This window comes from Phaenicophaeus curvirostris, chromosome Z (assembly GCF_032191515.1).
Source record: "Phaenicophaeus curvirostris isolate KB17595 chromosome Z, BPBGC_Pcur_1.0, whole genome shotgun sequence".
Classification (NCBI taxonomy): domain Eukaryota; kingdom Metazoa; phylum Chordata; class Aves; order Cuculiformes; family Cuculidae; genus Phaenicophaeus; species Phaenicophaeus curvirostris.
In genome coordinates, this window is record NC_091431.1 from 38,309,381 (window position 1) to 38,327,519 (window position 18,139).

An 18,139-nucleotide genomic window follows, 5' to 3' on the forward strand; every position below is an offset into this window, starting at 1 on the left:
AGCAAGCTGATGAAATCCTTCATCTTGTGCAAACCATTCTCACTTTGAACTTCTTCAGAGTTTAACCTAAATGTTTCAACATCTTCCTAATTATGTAAGTGACCATCTAATGCCCTCCTATTAAGATATTGGGTCATATGTAGAAGAAGCAGAGTTAACAGCCATCAGCGAAGCATGTAAGCTGCATCGACTCTTCTCTTTTTTTTTTTGCTCTCAAAGTTTTCACTGAGCAAAGATATATCCTAATGTATTCATGTATTCACTTTGAAGTAATATCAACTATCAAACTGTAAAAGGAGTAGTTCACATTTAGATTCTTAACATTTTAATCTTAAAATCTGAAAAGATTTCACAGAATCACAGAATCACAGAATAACCAGGTTGGAAGAGACCCACTGGATCACCGAGTCCAACCGTTCCTACCAAACACTAAACCATATCCCTCAGCACCTCGTCCACCCGTGCCTTAAACACCTCCAGGGATGGTGACTCAACCACCTCCCTGGGCAGCCTGTTCCTGTGGCCAATGACCCTTTCTGTGAAAAATTTTTTCCTAACGTCTAGCCTAAACCTCCCCTGGCGGAGCTTGAGGCCATTCCCTCTTGTCCTGTCCCCTGTCACTTGGGAGAAGAGGCCAGCACCCTCCTCTCTACAACGTCCTTTCAGGTAGTTGTAGAGAGCAATGAGGTCACCCCTCAGCCTCCTCTTCTCCAGGCTAAACAACCCCAGCTGTTTATGGCAGTTTACTACAGCAAGGGGTGTGGCCATGTCAGGGGAGGAAATCTACCAAAACACGCTCATTTGTTCTTTTCTGTTCTGAAATTTGCTCCTGCTGTCTCCAGCACATAGTTGTGCAATGACTTTTTTTCTGTGGTTCTGTGTTTTGGACAGCACCCAGATTAAGCTTCTGCAAAAAGCAAATGGTTGTTAGAGCTGTGCAAACACACTGGTTGCTAGGTGGGGTCTCCTGCTCAGTACTATAAAAGCATCAAGAGCCCTCTGTTCTCTCTACTTCCAGTTGTGCAACCCTGAAACATAGTGTTTGTGAGGAAGAAGGTAGGTTTTTGTAGTTCTTTGCTGCTCTCTGTAGACCCTGTAGAAAAAATGGGTGTGGGCAGGAGAAATTCTTTCCGTTTTGAAATTTTTCATGTACATGGAAGGGCTTGGACAATTATTACTTTTATTTAATGCATGTAAGGAATGGGGGGTGGAAAAAGATTTAAAACTTAAATGCAAACTTAATTGGACCTGGCTATTCCCTATGCTTTTTCTTTACCTTTCCAGTAGGCTGCTGTAGAAATCTGCAGTAAAACTGGAGTTGCTGGAAAACTAATGTGGTTTGTATGGAGACTTAGAAAACGAAACAGCTGTTGTTACTTCAACAACAATTTACTGCTTTGGGACTGTAGATGAAAGTGAAATAAATGAGGCAAAACAATCTTTTAGATACATAAGGGCAAACCCTTGGTTTTTTTGACTAGGAACTTGGGCAAAACCTCATAAGTAGGGACTGTAAAATTTTTGGGTTTTTTTCCTGCTAAAACTTTCCACTGATTTTTTCCAAAAATAAGATTATTTTTCTCTCTGATGTATAACCTCATATTCAATAGACTAAATAGACTCATAGTAAACTAAATTAATGTGTTAGATCTACTGCCTGTTTTTCTGATAGGGTGTAATTACTTTTATTTACATTAACATCCTGGTAACTAGCACTGGGCAGTAACCAGAGTTTATATACCTGATATAGTTAATGATATGGTTAAATAAGCAGGAGAAATGGTAGTGTTGGAACAAAAATTGTAGTGTAAAATTCTAACTTATTTCCTTAAGTATTTTCAATAAATATAAAGTATTTTCTCAACAATTTTCTCAACAAGTTGCATATATCCAGTCCAGGAGTGTTTTTCTGTGGACTGAGAGCCAGACAGAAAGTAACAGTACAGTAATTCTTGTGAAGCAACAGCTAACGCTTTCAGTCTATGTCTGTTTGATTTTTCATTCCAGTTGCAATGCTGATCATTCAGTTGGGAATGATAAAATGCATAAAAATAACAAAATTTTTCAAACTGAGAAATTTTAAGTTCTTTATCCTTTTGCCTTTTAAATGGAATGTCTACACATTACAGTTTGGGAATTGAGACACATGGCCTGGACAATATTTTATCAAACAGAGTAACTGTCAAATAGGTTTTTGGTACAGAGTAATCAGGAAGAAGTTACACAATATTCTAATCATTATTTACCTAGATGAGACCCGCTCTAAGTAACACACAAATACAGACTCTGAATCAGTTGCAGTTATTCTAGCAGCACAGGGAGAGCTGAATTTTCTGCTGTCAGGTCTGAGGGAGGGGCACATAAGCAAAAGTTTTCTGGGGAAGAAGGAGTGTGGGTGGCTCCTGCCTTGGAGATGGGAGACATGGGTAGAGATGTGTTGGAGGGCTGGAGGGGTGCTGTGCCAGGTAGATGGTACTTTGTTGACATCTGAACCAGCAAGTTCTTTTCAGTTTTGCTATGAAGGGAGGAACCAGTTGGGCTGCGGCTACACTGTGAGGCTCTAGGTGTGTGCCACTTTAAATGACAGCTTTTTGGTCTTCCTACGGGATACAGGACATGAGTAAGGGAAGTGTGTTTGTAGCATAAGTGTCATCATTTTTCATACCCATGTATATGATCTACATTATGTGATCTGTACCCCAAGACCACAAATAGCATCTGTCTCTTCACACTAGATTCAAAGACACTCCAGTTTACCCAGCAACATGGTCTTTAGTTCATTGGTTACATATATGCTTTAAAATCAAGCTTTCTGTAGACTTTGCTATGCTTTGAGCAGATCAAAACCACTGTATTTGAGAAATACTATTTTCCACTGTAAATATTAATTTGCTGTTCTATTTCTAATATAAAACTTTGGCATGTAGCTAAGGATTGAGCAAGCAATTGTGGAGCATTGCGTCACCTGCCAAAGGTACACAAAATCTACCTGCTTCCAATAGCACAGGCCAATTACTACTTCAGAAACCAACCCATGCATGTCATACATAGTTCAAGAGAAAGCATTTTGGGGATGGGAAATCTTGAGCTGCACTAGTGCTGAAAATGATAAAAAACGGTTTGTAATTTTACACATCTCTTCCCAGAAACTTTGTCAACATGGCTATGGTATCAGAATTTCTGAAACAGGCATGGTTCATGGAAAATCAAGAACAGGAATGTATTGTAAGTATTATCAGCTTTTGAGAGCATCATGCTTATTTTCATGAACATTTTTAAGTAATTGAAAAGAATGGGAAACAAACCTCTTCCATGTATTCAAAGGGAGGAAAAAATTGTCAAAACTCCAACTGATTAGAATGAGAACATGCTTTTCTTGCAGCATATAATCTAATGTAGACTAATAACCTTGTAAGTCTGCTGTTGGATGAAAAATTACTCTTATTTGTACATATCAGTCTAGTTATTAATTCCTAGGCAAAACTAGTTAATGTAATGAAATTGCAGTTCACAGTGGCCAATCACTGATTGATTCAGATCATGCTTTTTAGTAATCTGATGCACAAATGTGTGGATGTGTAAGAATATGTTCACATTATGTACGTGAGATAAAAAAGGACTCTTAGGATGAGGTCTAGGAAGCCATGTTTTAGAGCCTAGGAATGTAAAGGAGGAATTAAAGACACTAGTACACATCCTAGTTTTTGTATCATATGTCATACTAATGGTGAAAATGGTCACAGTATGTAATAAAACATCTCACACAATCAGTACTGACGTTGATTATAAAGGAGGCATATAGTGATGAAAAATCAGGAGTTACTGCACTGGGATGATGTGGGGTTTCCTTGTGATAATTAAATTGGTTAAGTTGCTGAAATGACTGTCGGCAAAGGTAAAACAACAAAACAGGATGTCACAGGAGATCCTGAAAGAACTTTCATCTTAAAAAAATTTGAACATAGGGGAGGAATTGCAGAAAATAAAGTTTTCTGCTCAAGACCTTTGTGATTTTGTAATTTTGACTCCACAACATTTTGTGCATAAAATTTTGGGTCCACCGTTCCATCCCCCTTGCACTCTCAAGAGTCCTCAGTCATTCTGGTTGTGGTGTAAAAGACAATTTTTTTGTTGTTAGTAGATAAGTTCATCGTGGAAACCAATCTACAAAGACTATCCAGGAAAGAGACAGCAAACTAGTCACAGTCCCTGTTGGCTTATTACAAAAGTTACAGCAAGTTTTACAAGAGTATGCAAGACTGCTTTAAGTATGTGGTCCCTCTGCTGTCATAAAATCCTTAGTGGTATACAGGTGAGAGAGTTGAATACAGGCCTTATGAGGAACCGCTGAGAGAGCTGGGGTTGTTTAGCCTGGAGAAGAGGAGGCTGAGGGGAGACCACATTGCTCTCTATAACTACCTGAAAGGACGTTGTAGAGAGGAGGGTGCTGGCCTCTTCTCCCAGGTGACAGGGGACAGGACAAGAGGGAATGGCCTCAAGCTCCGCCAGGGGAGATTTAGGCTGGACATTAGGAAAAAAATTTTCACAGAAAGGGTCATTGGGCACTGGAACAGGCTGCCCAGGGAGGTGGTTGATTCACCTTCCCTGGAGGTGTTTAAGGCACAGGTGGACGAGGTGCTCAGGGGCATGGTTTAGTGTTTGATAGGAATGGTTGAACTTGATGATCCGGTGGGTCTCTTCCAACCTGGTTATTCTATGATTCTATGATTCTATGAATATTTAATTATCAGATAGTAGAAGTGTACGAAATTCAATACAGGATGTTATACATAAAACACATCCATAACACCTTGTCATTTGTCTTGTGCTATTTAACTTTAGTAGTAAAGGATTTTAAAAAACTTTAACTAGTGACTTGTTGAAACAGGAAAAGGAGAATAAGTTATTCTGGAAAAGTTTGCCTGAACTACTGGGTTTTTGAAATAAAAAATCTGACCATATGTCATACCAAGGAGAATTTAATATAATCATTTAATCTAAGAAACTTGAAGCATTTCGTAGTTTCTGAAAAAGCTGGTAAGAGGTATGGCATCAGTTAGGTGGTGCTAATGGGTAATAGACTCTACCAGTAACCTAATTTGTCATGATGCTGACTACGGAATTTCTCATCCCTAGTATTCCTAGAACACTTCTAGATGTTAAGTAGGGAGTGCTCATCTAGCAGTGGATTCACCAAAGGCAGTCAGCAGATAGTGCCTGTGATGAAAGCATGGCTCACATCTCAAGTTTCAGAGAAGTTAGGTAACAGTTCTCCACTTCCTCATAGGATTGGACTTGAACTCTTCTCCAAGGTCTTGCATGCAAAAAGTGCTTGTAGCTTTAGATTTGAGGCAGTAGAGAAGTCACTCAATGTGATGCACAGACAATTTGCATAAGATGAGCAAGGAAATTAGTAGCACTTTATTGGACATGCCTGTAGGATTTAACTGTGGTTTTGGAGCCTTTAAAATTTGGACATAATTGCCTACTGTAGCAGTTAAAAAATATTTTTCTGTAGAATGTGGCTTACTCTGAGAGCTAGGTCTTCAGATGCCGAAAAGAATATATGAAGTACTATCTGTTTAGTTTACAAGCTAGGAAAGGAGATGATCCAATGCATATCCATTACTGAGTCTGTTTAGTTCTCTGTAGTTAGAAAACTGTGTATGTTCCTTGCTAGTCCTGTAACAGGAAATCCAAAATATGTGGTTTAATTAGGTATGTAAAACTGCTTATTTGCAAAAAATATTCTTTGGAATGAGCAATTTTATTTTTTTTTTTCCCCTCTTCAGAAAAGTTCAAAAGGGGGCCCTGGAGTGCAGTCATACCCTAACTTTGATCCATCAGCTGATGTTGTTGCTTTGGACAAAGCTATTACTGTAAAGGGTAAGAGAAATAAATATTTAACCTGCTACAACAGGAGTCCTCCTTAGGAAAGTTTGAGAATAACACTGGATAAAATATCAGAACAAGAGGAAATGGAAAGCAGGAGGGATGCCTCTGCTTTTAAAATCTTGACAATACATAAAATTATACCAGCTGTTAAAGAAACTCTACTCTCTTCATCTCTTTGATATTCTGTATTACAAATGAAGACCTTCAAACTACACTAAAGTTCTTGAATGTGTTGCAGGAAGTGGTGTAAAAATTTAATTTCTAGAGAATCAAGAAATGTCATAACCTACTATACTAATGGTTTCCATCAAATCCCTGCAAAAGTTAGCAAGTATGCTGGTAACATAGTGTATATTTCCATTGTGCCTCTGTTTTAATGAAACTCACACTTGGCACTTCAGCACTTCACCAGTACTTTTGAACCTTTTTCAGTTTGACTTCCTGATAGTAAATGTGTATACAATCTTTTTTTTTTTTTTTTTTTTACTCATTCTGTGTTGTAACTTCTGCACTCAGAACGCTTGAACACTTTCTATATGAAATTGTAGAAACTTAAGTTTCTATATGCTATAAGAATCTATTTATTTGGTTTCTTCACTATATCACTCATTGTTGTCAATAAAGGATAATGATTTTTCCTTTGGTTAAATTTCAGTGTTTAAAGAAATCAAAATATGGTGTAAAGAAAATACTAAAATGTAAAATTATCATTTAGCTAAATGACACACTGGACACCGCTAAAATATTTCCATTATTCTAGACATTTTGTTGTTTGGTGACTCATAGGTGTGGATGAAGCTACCATCATTGACATATTGACCAAAAGGACAAATGCTCAGCGTCAGCAGATCAAAGCTGCCTATCAGCAGGCTAAAGGAAAGGTAAAGTATATTGAAGCCAAGCATAAATTTACACCCAGAATATCAATATTGCTCCTGGATTGGATGATGCATGTTGTTTTAGCTTCATAGAACAAAATGTTACAGCCTTCTGCCTTTTGTGGTCTGAAAACCATGATAAAACGATAATAATCTGTAACTGTATTGCCAGTGCTGCTACTTTGAATATAACCGCTCTCTTTTGAAATTAAAAGAATAAATTTGAAGTTCTGATTTCCCTGCTTTTTGAATGCTGTAGAGATCCTTTAAATCACTAAATTGCTCAGAATGCGGAGATTTCACTGCCACCTGGGAGGCAGTCAGCTGAGAGAAAGGGAGGGATGGAGAAGGGGTCTTCGAGGCATCTTTTTAAATATTGAAGTACAGTTATAGTATTAATTATGATAAGAAAGTTGTGGGACCATTATGGTGTTCTGCAAGCGTACCAACACTGATATGGGTATGCAAGCACTGGGGGCAGTGTTCTACCTTTTGGTAGTAAAACTTCTAGTCCCTGGAACTAAGAAGCTTGGAAATCACTGCATGTTTCTGGAAAAGGTTTTAGTTGCTCTTACTTTTCTCTATAACAATTTTTCTTGAATTCTAAATTGAAATTACAATTGCACAGTTGGCGTACTAGAGTTGCTGGGCACTTTCTCATGCAAAGTGATTCCATGGAGTTTTTAGATTTATAGCTCTTGAGTGTGACTTAGAAAATAAGTCTAATATCCCATTTAAGCCTAGTTTTCCTGTTTCTGTTCAGGAAACCTCACTTGTGGGTTTCATAACACTCTCCCTGCTTCAGCCTAGCAATTATATCTCTTAAGAACCTAAATTAAAATGTAACTTCAAAAACACAGATACTCTAATGCAGTTAGTTTATTAGATACACTAGTTCCTGGCACATCATTAAAAGCAGAACAGAAAGAACAGCAGACATAGTGCTTCCTTCTGAAATAAACTCATTGTTTTAGGTATCCTGACAAAACAGGTTGACCTTCTCCCTCTTACAGCCCCAGCCTTGACACATAGTTAGTAGAGAACAGGGTTGTAACTTTTAAAGTAACAAAGCAGATTACTGAGCATTTCCAGATAGGAGGCAGAATCTATCAGGTTTGTTTCTTTTTTCCTTAAACTTAAGTTTAGGTCAAATTAGGATCTTATCTTCAGGGCTTGTAGTTTTGTGCAGGGTCATATTATAGTATGTCCAGATAGCTTCTACTCCAAATTTTTGATCCTTCATGCAATAAACAAATGAATTAAAATGTTATCTGGATAAGCAATGTAGTATTAATTTCTTCTAAAAACCATGCAGCCTATTTTGAGTCTTCTTCTGATACTGTGAGTGGGAGAATACAGATGAACTAGTATGTGTGAAAACACTTCTGAATACTTACTTAAAACTTCTGACACTTTCATTAAAATAAAAGAGAGAAATTGAAAATTTTAAGGGGGGCTTCATAATTCTTTCTAGTAGCTAAAGTAATAATGTAGACTAAGATTAATCAGAGATCAAAAATTTTTGGACTGTAGCTGGACAACATTGTTTTACTATTCACTAACTTTGTTTTTTATTATTCCTCTTAAAGAGTCTGGAAGAAGCCTTGAAAAACGTACTGAAAAGCCACCTGGAAGATGTTGTTGTGGCACTGCTCAAAACTCCATCTCAGTTTGATGCTGAAGAGTTAAGAGCCTCTATGAAAGTAAGGCAAAATTTTCTGAGACAAACTTTCCTGAAGAATGCAAATAACTATCAGGGCCTGTAAGTGACACTGAGGTTGGATTTCAAAGTTTGTGTATTGTCTTCATTTTGACCCCATTTTATATATATATAAAAAAGAGTCTATATTGGCAATCCAGGTTCGGAGAACTCAGTATTCTCTGCTGAGTTTCAGTGTTGGAGGAGGCAAGCTGCAAGCAGTGAGTTCATTCTTCTGTGAGAAAGAACTCTTTTTGCCTTCTGGAAGTTGCTGATGTAGTTAGTGGTAGAAAGCTATAGAATTTAAGTAAATGTTTATGTAAGGGAAAGCAAAAAGGTATGGGGGTATATTTTTTTTCATAGATTTTACAAACTTGCCTTTTATTTTCTTTGTTTGGTCCCTTTAACACTTCTTTTGCGTACCAGTGATATTAGATTTGATAAAAAAATAAATTCCGAAAGAGTTGAAATAGCAATATTTTTTGGAAGCAAAAGGTTCTTAAATTTTCTTTCTTGTTTCACATGGGGCCCTTAAAGCAAGGTTTGTATATTTAATCTAACTTATGGAACTCTAGATTTCATTTTCTGTATCAAGTAATATTTCTGACAATTCAACCATTTTTATCAGGGGCTTGGAACAGATGAAGATACCTTAATTGAGATTATGGTCTCAAGAAATAACTGGGAGATCAGAGAAGCCAGCAGATACTACAAAGAAGGTAGTTCAGACCAAGAAAAAAGTATTAACTATGTAACTCTGTAGCAGGTAGGTTATAGTCACAGCCTCACTTCTCAATATGAGCAGCTGAGATGACTTTGGAGGTAAGTGAAGCTTCACATAAGTTTGAAAGAGTTGCAAGAGAGTGAAGCCACGCTGACTTTTTCTGACCTATGCAGATCACAATACAGAAGGAAAAGACACACTGTCACTGCGTGAACTTCAGAGTGGGCCATATATTTAGATGCTTTCCAGGGTGGAAGCAAAATGCAACTGCTTTTCTTCTCTTGTAACTAACCTTGGGTTACCGCTTAAGATATCACTAGGCTTGGAAAAAAAAAAAAGCTTATTAAGTTAGCAACACAGGTAACATTAGCAACAGGAGCAACCAGTGAACTAAAGGGAGAAAACCTCTGAAGAAATAACTAAAAAGTAATGTGATATTTTTTGTATATGCAGAGTGTACTGTAGTTAATCACTGTTGTCTGACTAAATCATATTTTCTGAGATTATGTGTGAACTTTTCCGAGAGATTGCCATTCTAATAGTATCAGTTAGGAGCTCAAATTAGTTTTATGTTTTGGAAGAGTTTTGTGATTGAGTTCAATGATAAGTTCAATGATAAGAACAACCAGAAATAAGAATGCAAGACACAGGATCAGAATAAGTTTCAAGCTTTCTTGTGCTTATCAAGAAGGAGCTCAAGGCATTGCTATCTCCAAGATCTTAGAAAAGGATTTTTTTAGCAGAGCTTGGGTTTAGTTTCCAATTTCACAGCATGTTTTGGCGATTAGAGGACATGTTACAAATACACCCCTTTGCTTGAAGCTAAATGAGAGAAAGTTAAAAAACTGCATTTCTGGTGGGCATATTTAAGTGGGAAATTTAAAAGATGCTGAAAAAATCATGGAAACATAGAATGGTTTGGGTTGTAAAGGGCCTTTAAAGATGACCTAGTAAACCTAGTTTATAATTTTAGAACCAACTATGAATCCTTTTTCTTCTGATTCAGTGCTGAAGAGAGATCTGACACAAGACATAATCTCTGACACATCTGGGGACTTACAGAAGGCTTTGGTTGCTCTAGCAAAGGTACGTTATGCTCAAGCAAGTTGAGTGACATTACTCATAGTAGAAAATTAATGTCAAGACATCAAGGGAAAAACATACAATAACTAAGGAAATAATTAAATTAAGTAGACAATAAATAAATCAATAAATATGTAAAGGAAATATTTATTTCCTTACATAATTTTTTTTTATTTCTTTGTTTATTTATTTATTTATAAAAATAAGAAATACAGTTACTTAAATAAACCTTTTGGCTTGCTGCTAAGAGACGTTTCTAGTAGTTAGGTAATGGGATGAGGCAGGGAGTTAACAGACAGATGAAGTGTTTTGTGAATTTATGTTCAAAAGCAGAAGAGTTTAAACACTGTGACTGTCTAATAAAAAGATCCTTTTAAAATGAATAAATATTTGATTCCATGATTGAGCATGTATCTATGAAGACTGCATGTGTACACAGGATTATTTTTTGATGTATCAATGTGCATCATTTCGATTTTAATTTTTTTGGTTTCAAATCAACTTGAAAAGAGTCTACTGAATGGTCATCAGGAGGAAAGTCACAGCTTCCAAGCCTACAACTTCACATTAAGAAAAAAATACTTCCTGTCAATTTTAATGTAGGACTTCAGAAATAAGTTGCTCATGATCTTAGAAATACAATCTCAGACTGATTAACAACAACTTCATTCACAGAATGATTGACTTAACTGTAGATATCTGCAATAATTCTTAAGTTATCCATGAGGATGGCAGGGCAGAACTGTAAAATGCTGAGTTTTGGTTAACTCAATGATTGCAAGTACCAATGAAATGTTGTTTATTTATTTATATAGGGTGACCGATGTGAAGATTCTCATGTGAATGATGACCTTGCTGACAATGATGCCAGGGTAAGATCATAACAGGCACACTGCAGATCTTCTTTGTCTGACTTGCGTGGAATTGCAAACTCCTGCTGCAAATGTTCTACCTGAACCTTGTGCACTGAAGAACTAATGAAGATTTATATATATTATGTGGCAATCTTTTCTGAGGGGATACTATTTTATGAAGTTCCTACTTTGCTATCCGAAGGAAATGAATTCTTCACCCTAATAGCTAGTGTCAGAGACATTCCTGCAAGACCTCTTCTAGTTCATGTAAAGCCTACAGACCATTTGAAGTAGGTGTCAACAATTGGAGAAATTAGACACTATATTTCTTCTGTTTGTAACATAGTTCTTGAGTTGAGGGACAAGGTTTCCCTAAAGTATATGCAGAACCAGCTACCAGTATGAACCAGTATGAACTCTGCAATATGTTAGCTATAGCTATTGTCCTTTTAAGATTATTGGGTAAAGCTCACAGTCATTTTCTGAATAATTATAAAGTAAGTAATAGATGTTTCCGTTTTTTTCTTCCACTGTTATTGTGAAAACTTTTGTTCGAATCTAGATAAGCTTTAGTCACCTTTCCTGAGTTTTTGTCTATAAAATCTTACATTGCTGTCACAATTTAAATGTAGATTGACTGCAAATTGATTTTTTAAAAATCCAACCAAGAAAAGACTATTGAGCAATACTGCTTTTATTTTTGCCACATAAGGTGTTTAGTCTTGTCATCAGCTCTAGATATGAAAGGTCTATAACTTAATAATCTGTCTAAACTCAAAAGTTCAAATCTATCTTGGTGCAGAAAATGTTGTTAAATCTTCTTTGGTGCTGCGTGGAGTTGTCTAATTATTACTTCTGGAGAGGTTTAAAGAGGTGAAGAAAATTAAGGAGACTGATTTTGTTCTTAGTTTCCGTTAATGTCACTCCTGGAAAGGCAAGGAGTACTTGGTGTGTAGGCTGCTCCTTCACATTTCTCCAGCTAATATCAGTTGTTTAGCTGAAGAAAGTTTGCTAGTCTTAAGATTCCACACATCTTGTAAGCCTATCATAACATATGAAAAATATTTTCTTTCAACAATGTAATATGCCCGGGCGAGCTAGGTGGTTATTGTAAAATATCTAAAAACTTATTTTGTGACTGCATGGTGTTCTTTAGGTACTATTATGATAAAAGTGAAGTATGACGCATTGGTGAAGCTGGAATTATTCTGAGGTTGTGTGGAGTTTTGTAATACATTGTGTCAAGGGCTAGAATTCATTACTGACAGCTGATGGCCTACCTTTGGCTTGTAGGCTTAGAGGTATATATTTCTTTTCGTGTTTCATTATACTGATGTTAAGTTTACTAACTTCTTTTCTTTATGACAGGCCTTGTATGAAGCAGGAGAGAAAAAGAAAGGAACAGATGTTAATGTGTTTGTTACTCTTCTTACTACAAGAAGCTACGCACATCTCCGAAGGGGTAGGTTGGATGAAACTTGGTGCTTCACAGGAATTGTATTTTGAACATGACCTGCTCAGGAACTCTGAGAAGATATAGTGTCTAGCCATAACTCTGACTGCTACAAAGGTCTTTGTAATTGGACACATAATTGCTGACTAAGAGTTCAGATGTCAGCTTGGTGGCTTTTCTTTCCTTACCAGTGAAAAGCAATATCATTTAGGTTGTTAAAAAATCTTACCATGAGATCTTACATGGCTAGTCATCACAAGACTAAGGAATCAATGTGTCAGGGATCCTGAATGCTTTCCAACTTGGTCTTGCTCCTCAGCCAGTTTGCCCTAGGAAAAGGGATATCACCTAATGTCACAGGCTCCCATGAAGTCATTGGACCACCTCAGTCCCTACCAATATAAACATGAACCCTACCATTCTAGCAAAGTCCCATTCCTTATGGTGTGTGCTGCTGCAGCAGTGAGGGAAAAATAAGGCAGCAGTAAAGCAGGAAGAATGCTGTATTTTCATCACCATTCACTGAGTTTTGTTCTCTTATTTAGTCTTTCAGAAATACAAAAAATACAGCAAACATGACATGAACAAAGTACTGGATTTGGAGTTGAAAGGTGATATTGAGAAATGCCTGACTGCTCTTGGTAAGTGGTTCTGCAGATTGTTACCTCGTACATATACTAACCATATGCAAAGCTACTTTTTACTTCCATCATACTTGCTCTGATGGGAAGTCATTCTAGTCTTACTCTGCTTCATCAAGAATCTTGCTAAATGATACGTTGTAAAACAGTCCAAGTGAACGGAGTTGTTCAAAGTCAGTTAAAGTTGATGAATAGGTAGAAATACCTCCTTTGATATATAGAAGGGTCTTTTAAAGAAAACAGATGTGTTGTCAGCATAGAAAAATATTTACAGGAAGTCAATGTGCCAAAAAGAGCTCTCAGAACAGACTTAATACTGGATGAAAAATCCAATAGTTTTGAATCTGTCTTCACAAAAAAATAAAACCAACCTCACTCTTCTCTAAGTTTAGTTTTTCAAAGACATTTATAATATGTGATTATTAAAAAATAACACTTTTTGTTCTACAGTTTTTTTTCAAGAAAATGTTATTATAATGTTTGCGATAAAGGTGCATATTAAGACCCTTAACAAGACTCTTTATCATGAACAATAAAGTGAGGAAGTGACTCCCTTAAATCACTCTTGTTGGTGGACCAGGAATGGAATCTGGTTCCAGAGGTCCATCTTTTTCTTAGCTTTTGTATCACAGTCAAGTGTGCTTTCAATAAAAGAATGAGTTCTATCAGATCCCGCTTAGTGTAACTTAGTTTATAAAACATTAGATGGTAATCTCCAGCTCCAGTAGATTACACAAAGGCTTTCACGTTTTTGTTCTTGGGATCTGCAATATTTTTTTAAATTTTGTGACAGCAAACTAGAGAGTACAGTGTTATAAATATTCTCCCCTGAGCGAGTTGCTTTCTGAATAGATGGAGAAAAGAAACTGCTACTTATCCCATATTTTGAAGAAAAGTAACAAAGACATAGATAAATAGGATACACTGGCAGGAATACTGAGACTGCTTTTAAGAATTTTCTTTCCAGACTTCCCTTTTGTTACTTGTTATATGTATAATAGATGTGATTTTCATCTCACTGTTTCATTACAGTGAAGTGTGCGACAAGCAAGCCAGCTTTCTTCGCTGAAAAGCTCCACTTGGCAATGAAGGTAACATAAAGAACTCTTTGTAAACAACAGGTACTTTGTGAGGTGAAAAATAAAAGCTAGTTAGAGTTCCCGAAGCCCTCTGAGTGACAAAAAAGAATTGTAGAAGGAAATACACTGTATTTCTTTTTCTCCTTCTGTTCTCTCCTTTGAAACCTTTGAGTATCTTTCCATAGGAAGACCTGTCTGCTACAGTGTGTTCAAGAAGGCATCTGTCCATCCACACGTATCTTTTTCTCTAGACAGGGACAGAAAGCTAACTGTAACTCCTATTATTTCTGAAATCACAAAAATACTACTGAAAAGTAAATAGGAAAGCAGAATAGAATCTTAATCTTCCACAAGACCTGCATGCTCCTGGCAAATTTGGAACCTGAGTCAAGTGAGGCAGCTGGAGAACCTGAAACAGTATCATATGCATGTATTTTCATAAGTCCTGTGACTTGGTTAGGTGCAGTAGATTTTAAAAAAAATCATTACCAAAATACAGTTCATTAGACTCGTGAACTCATAAAAAAGTGATAAAAAAGGCAATGAAGTCTACATTGTCTCTGGTGTCTAGCAAGCACAGTGAAGGACATGCCTGTTTTTAGGAAACACTAGAAGTAATTAATAAAAAGGAAATCCAGGGGTGGAGGTAGCCTGTCTGAAATGAATTGTGTTCATTTGGAACAGAAGGGTATATGAGAGGACCCCTTCATGAGAGATGTTAAAGAAATAGAATATGAACTCAGTACCTTCACAAAGAAGTTTTATAGATAGATCAACACAGAGAAACTTGATGTAAGATGTTCCAATAACATAAATAATCTATTTTTTTTTATTCTCTCCCCCTCTCCCTTTGTCTTTCTTCTTTCCCCCTCTCTTCCTCTCCTCCTCATCCTTTGTCATCATTCTTTCCCCTTCTCGCCCTCCCTTTGTCTTCCTTCTTTCTTTTAACAGGGCTTTGGGACACGGCACAAAGACCTCATCAGAATCATGGTTTCACGCCATGAAGTGGATATGAATGAGATCAAAGGCTATTACAAAAGTCTGTATGGCATCTCTCTCCGCCAAGCCATTATGGTAGGTTTTCTCTCCAGCAATGTATGGAATACAAAGCAAATGAATGATTGTGGGTGTTCAGTGAGGGTTTATTAACTTTTCTGCTCCTCAGTCACCAGTACATCCAGAGTAATTAATTGTAGCCAAGTAACTCATGATCCCAATGACCTGCATGCTGATAGAACTGGTGCATTTTCTGGAGCAATTTTTTTATCATGAAAGCTGTAGTACTTTATAGCATCTTAAAGGAGAAGCTAAGACTTGGATAGACACTATGGAATCCCCAAATTCCTATTCTTGGACAGATGTGAGATCCATTGGCATGATAGTGGAGCTGACTGCACTGACAGTTCTATGGGAGATGTTTACTGCTGTTCTTTAATCTTTGAGGTATTCTTGCAAATACCTTGTAAACTTGACGTATAGTTGGCCTGCTTTCCAGGTGAATTAAGTAAATTAAGTAAAGTAACAAAAATACCTTCTTAAAGGAGACAAGTTAGCCAATATATTTTCCAGAAACTTTAAACCAGTAGAGGTACTCGAAGAAAGCTAAACTTCCAAAGAAGTTTTGTGGAGGCAAGTTGATAGCACTAAAAAAAACAAGTCTTGATCAGAGGAGAAAATGCACCCTATATGTAGCAAAATGTCTTTTCATTTGTTTGTTTGTTTTTTGTTGGAGTCTGCTACTTTTTCAGTTAGGTATCAAAGAATACTTTTATTCTTCCATCGTGAGAGTATGTGAACGGTAATTTAGTATGTAATTACATCACCTCATTGTGTTCCAAAGCAATGATTGCATCCAAATGGCTTGAGGCATAGCTTGGCTACAATAAACAATTCATATGTCTGCAAAGTAGATTAAAATTTGAGAAAAAATTGTGTGTAATAATTGCAGTGCATACTTCATGCATAATATCCATTTTTTCCAAGCTAAATAAGTGATCCCATAGTGAATCGATTATCACTGTACTGTTTGCCTGTGTCTGAGATAATCCTAGAAACAGTATGCATTATGTTTTAATATTAATGAGTAGTAGACATCATTGGTCAAAGAAGGCATTTGGCTTCATTTAGAGGAAAAAGTTTAAGCTCCTGGGTGGATAAAATCTTCTATGTTTCTTTTCTTTTGTTATTACCCTTTTCTACCTCTGCTGTACTAGGGAAATTCATATGTTTATTTCTAGGTCATACAAATAACTTCAGTGAGGGTATTCAGTTCAAGCTCAGCCTGTGGCAAACACAGACATGTTATCAAGTGATTAATTTGTTTAGGTAAAGGGCTGATGTATGGTACATACATGTTGAAAGCTGAAATTTATTTCACTTGAGACCATTATCCTAACCATTGTGGTTTTTTGTGTTTAACTTGATAGGATGAACTCAAAGGGGATTATGAAAATATCCTGGTGGCTTTATGTGGAATTGATTAAGTTCTTGCAATACACTCAAGCTCTGTTGCTGAAGGTGTTTATATTTGCCTCTTCTGTCTATATAAAATACAGGCTTTGAGCAATATTGTTTCCCTGGACTGGTACTTACTCCATATATGTTAAACTGAAAATCTGTAACCTGGAATGTATTTTTTCGATATCTTTATTCATTCATTTCATAACATTCATATCTCTTGTTGCTACTATTTATCCAAAGTGAAAGAATGCCCCCAAGTTTCTCTTTGCTTAATCAGTCACTAAAAATATAAAGTTTTCATCTATGCAAAGCAGACAAACCTTTAAAAATAAAATTAACAAGTGTGGAAATTTCTATGCCCCCTGTTGCTTTTCTGCATTTAATTTCAAGTTGTTTTTATGCTGAGCATGAAACAAAAACTGGTAAATAACAAATAACCAAAAAATAATGTAGCAATATCAAACAGTGTAGCTGAGCCTATATCCTTCCATTTTCACTTCAACTAGGGTTTATGTAAGCCAGATGTAAGAAAAAATAACTAAAATAACCTATTGAAAATAAACAACATAAAAAAATCTAACAGTATCTCTATTATTTTTCATTTAAATTGCAGAGTGAATAAACCTATGATGTTGTGAACATAGGAAGAGAAAAAAAATAAAAAAACCTCTTTATAGCCCATGTAATACTTCCATGTTTTTCCTGATGAGTTGTGTAAATTTTCTGTATTATCTCCAAAGTGAAAATACTGCTGTCACTACCTCCCATTTTGGACAGAGTTCATGCTTGGCATTACTGTTCTAATTGTGCCAGATGCTGTACAAATGAGTTAATTATAGTCCTCAAATGCTCTGTTGGAATTAAGAATTACATGTTGGTTCTTTTTTACGTGCAAACATTGCTAGTCTTTTTTGTGGCAGCCTCCAATTACACACCTGAACAACAGCACGCTAAACTATTGGGAAATTAAAGGTCATCTTGGCTAATTTGTGCTAAACATTGGAGCCCCTCTTTGCTTCATATTGGAACAGTCCAGAATAACTGAACTCTGCCTGGAAAAGGGGAAGTCTTATTCTGTAATAATTGGCACCATTAGAGCTGGAGAGAAAATTACCATGTGCCTTTCACAGGGCCAAGTTTTGATCTACTTCATTTATTTTCCAAGACTGATCATTCCCAGCCTGCAATAGTTTACTTGGTTGGTATCTTGGTAACCCTCATTTTCCTTATAAGATAAATGGAATTGAGAGATCCTAACCAAAGAAGTTTATACACCATGTACACTATAGCTATCAATTAAAACATAAAAGAAACAAACAAGCAGACATATGCATAGATATCGTATGCTGGGGAATCTTATTGATCAAATGGCA

The 18,139-nt window shown here is 36.4% G+C and overlaps 1 protein-coding gene across 1 annotated transcript; it reads left to right on the plus strand.

The window, feature by feature from the left end:
- Window positions 1-904: 904 nt before the first annotated feature.
- Window positions 905-17,447, plus strand: ANXA1 (annexin A1). Its single transcript, XM_069880001.1, has 13 exons — window positions 905-1,056; window positions 3,147-3,225; window positions 5,793-5,886; window positions 6,682-6,776; window positions 8,363-8,476; window positions 9,101-9,191; window positions 10,203-10,282; window positions 11,095-11,151; window positions 12,502-12,595; window positions 13,132-13,227; window positions 14,260-14,318; window positions 15,258-15,380; window positions 16,733-17,447. The coding sequence occupies exons 2-13, from the start codon at window positions 3,160-3,162 to the stop codon at window positions 16,787-16,789; spliced, it is 1,026 nt and encodes a 341-aa protein (XP_069736102.1). The 5' UTR covers window positions 905-1,056; window positions 3,147-3,159; the 3' UTR covers window positions 16,790-17,447.
- The last annotated feature ends 692 nt before the right edge of the window (window positions 17,448-18,139 follow it).

Coding starts and splice junctions, on each gene's coding strand:
- ANXA1 (XM_069880001.1), top strand. CDS start 3,160: ATGGCTATGGTATCAGAATTTCTGAAACAGGCATGGTTCATGGAAAAT. Junction 6,777..8,362: donor ATCAGCAGGCTAAAGGAAAG/GTAAAGTATATT, acceptor TTCCTCTTAAAG/AGTCTGGAAGAAGCCTTGAA. Junction 9,192..10,202: donor CAGCAGATACTACAAAGAAG/GTAGTTCAGACC, acceptor CTTCTGATTCAG/TGCTGAAGAGAGATCTGACA.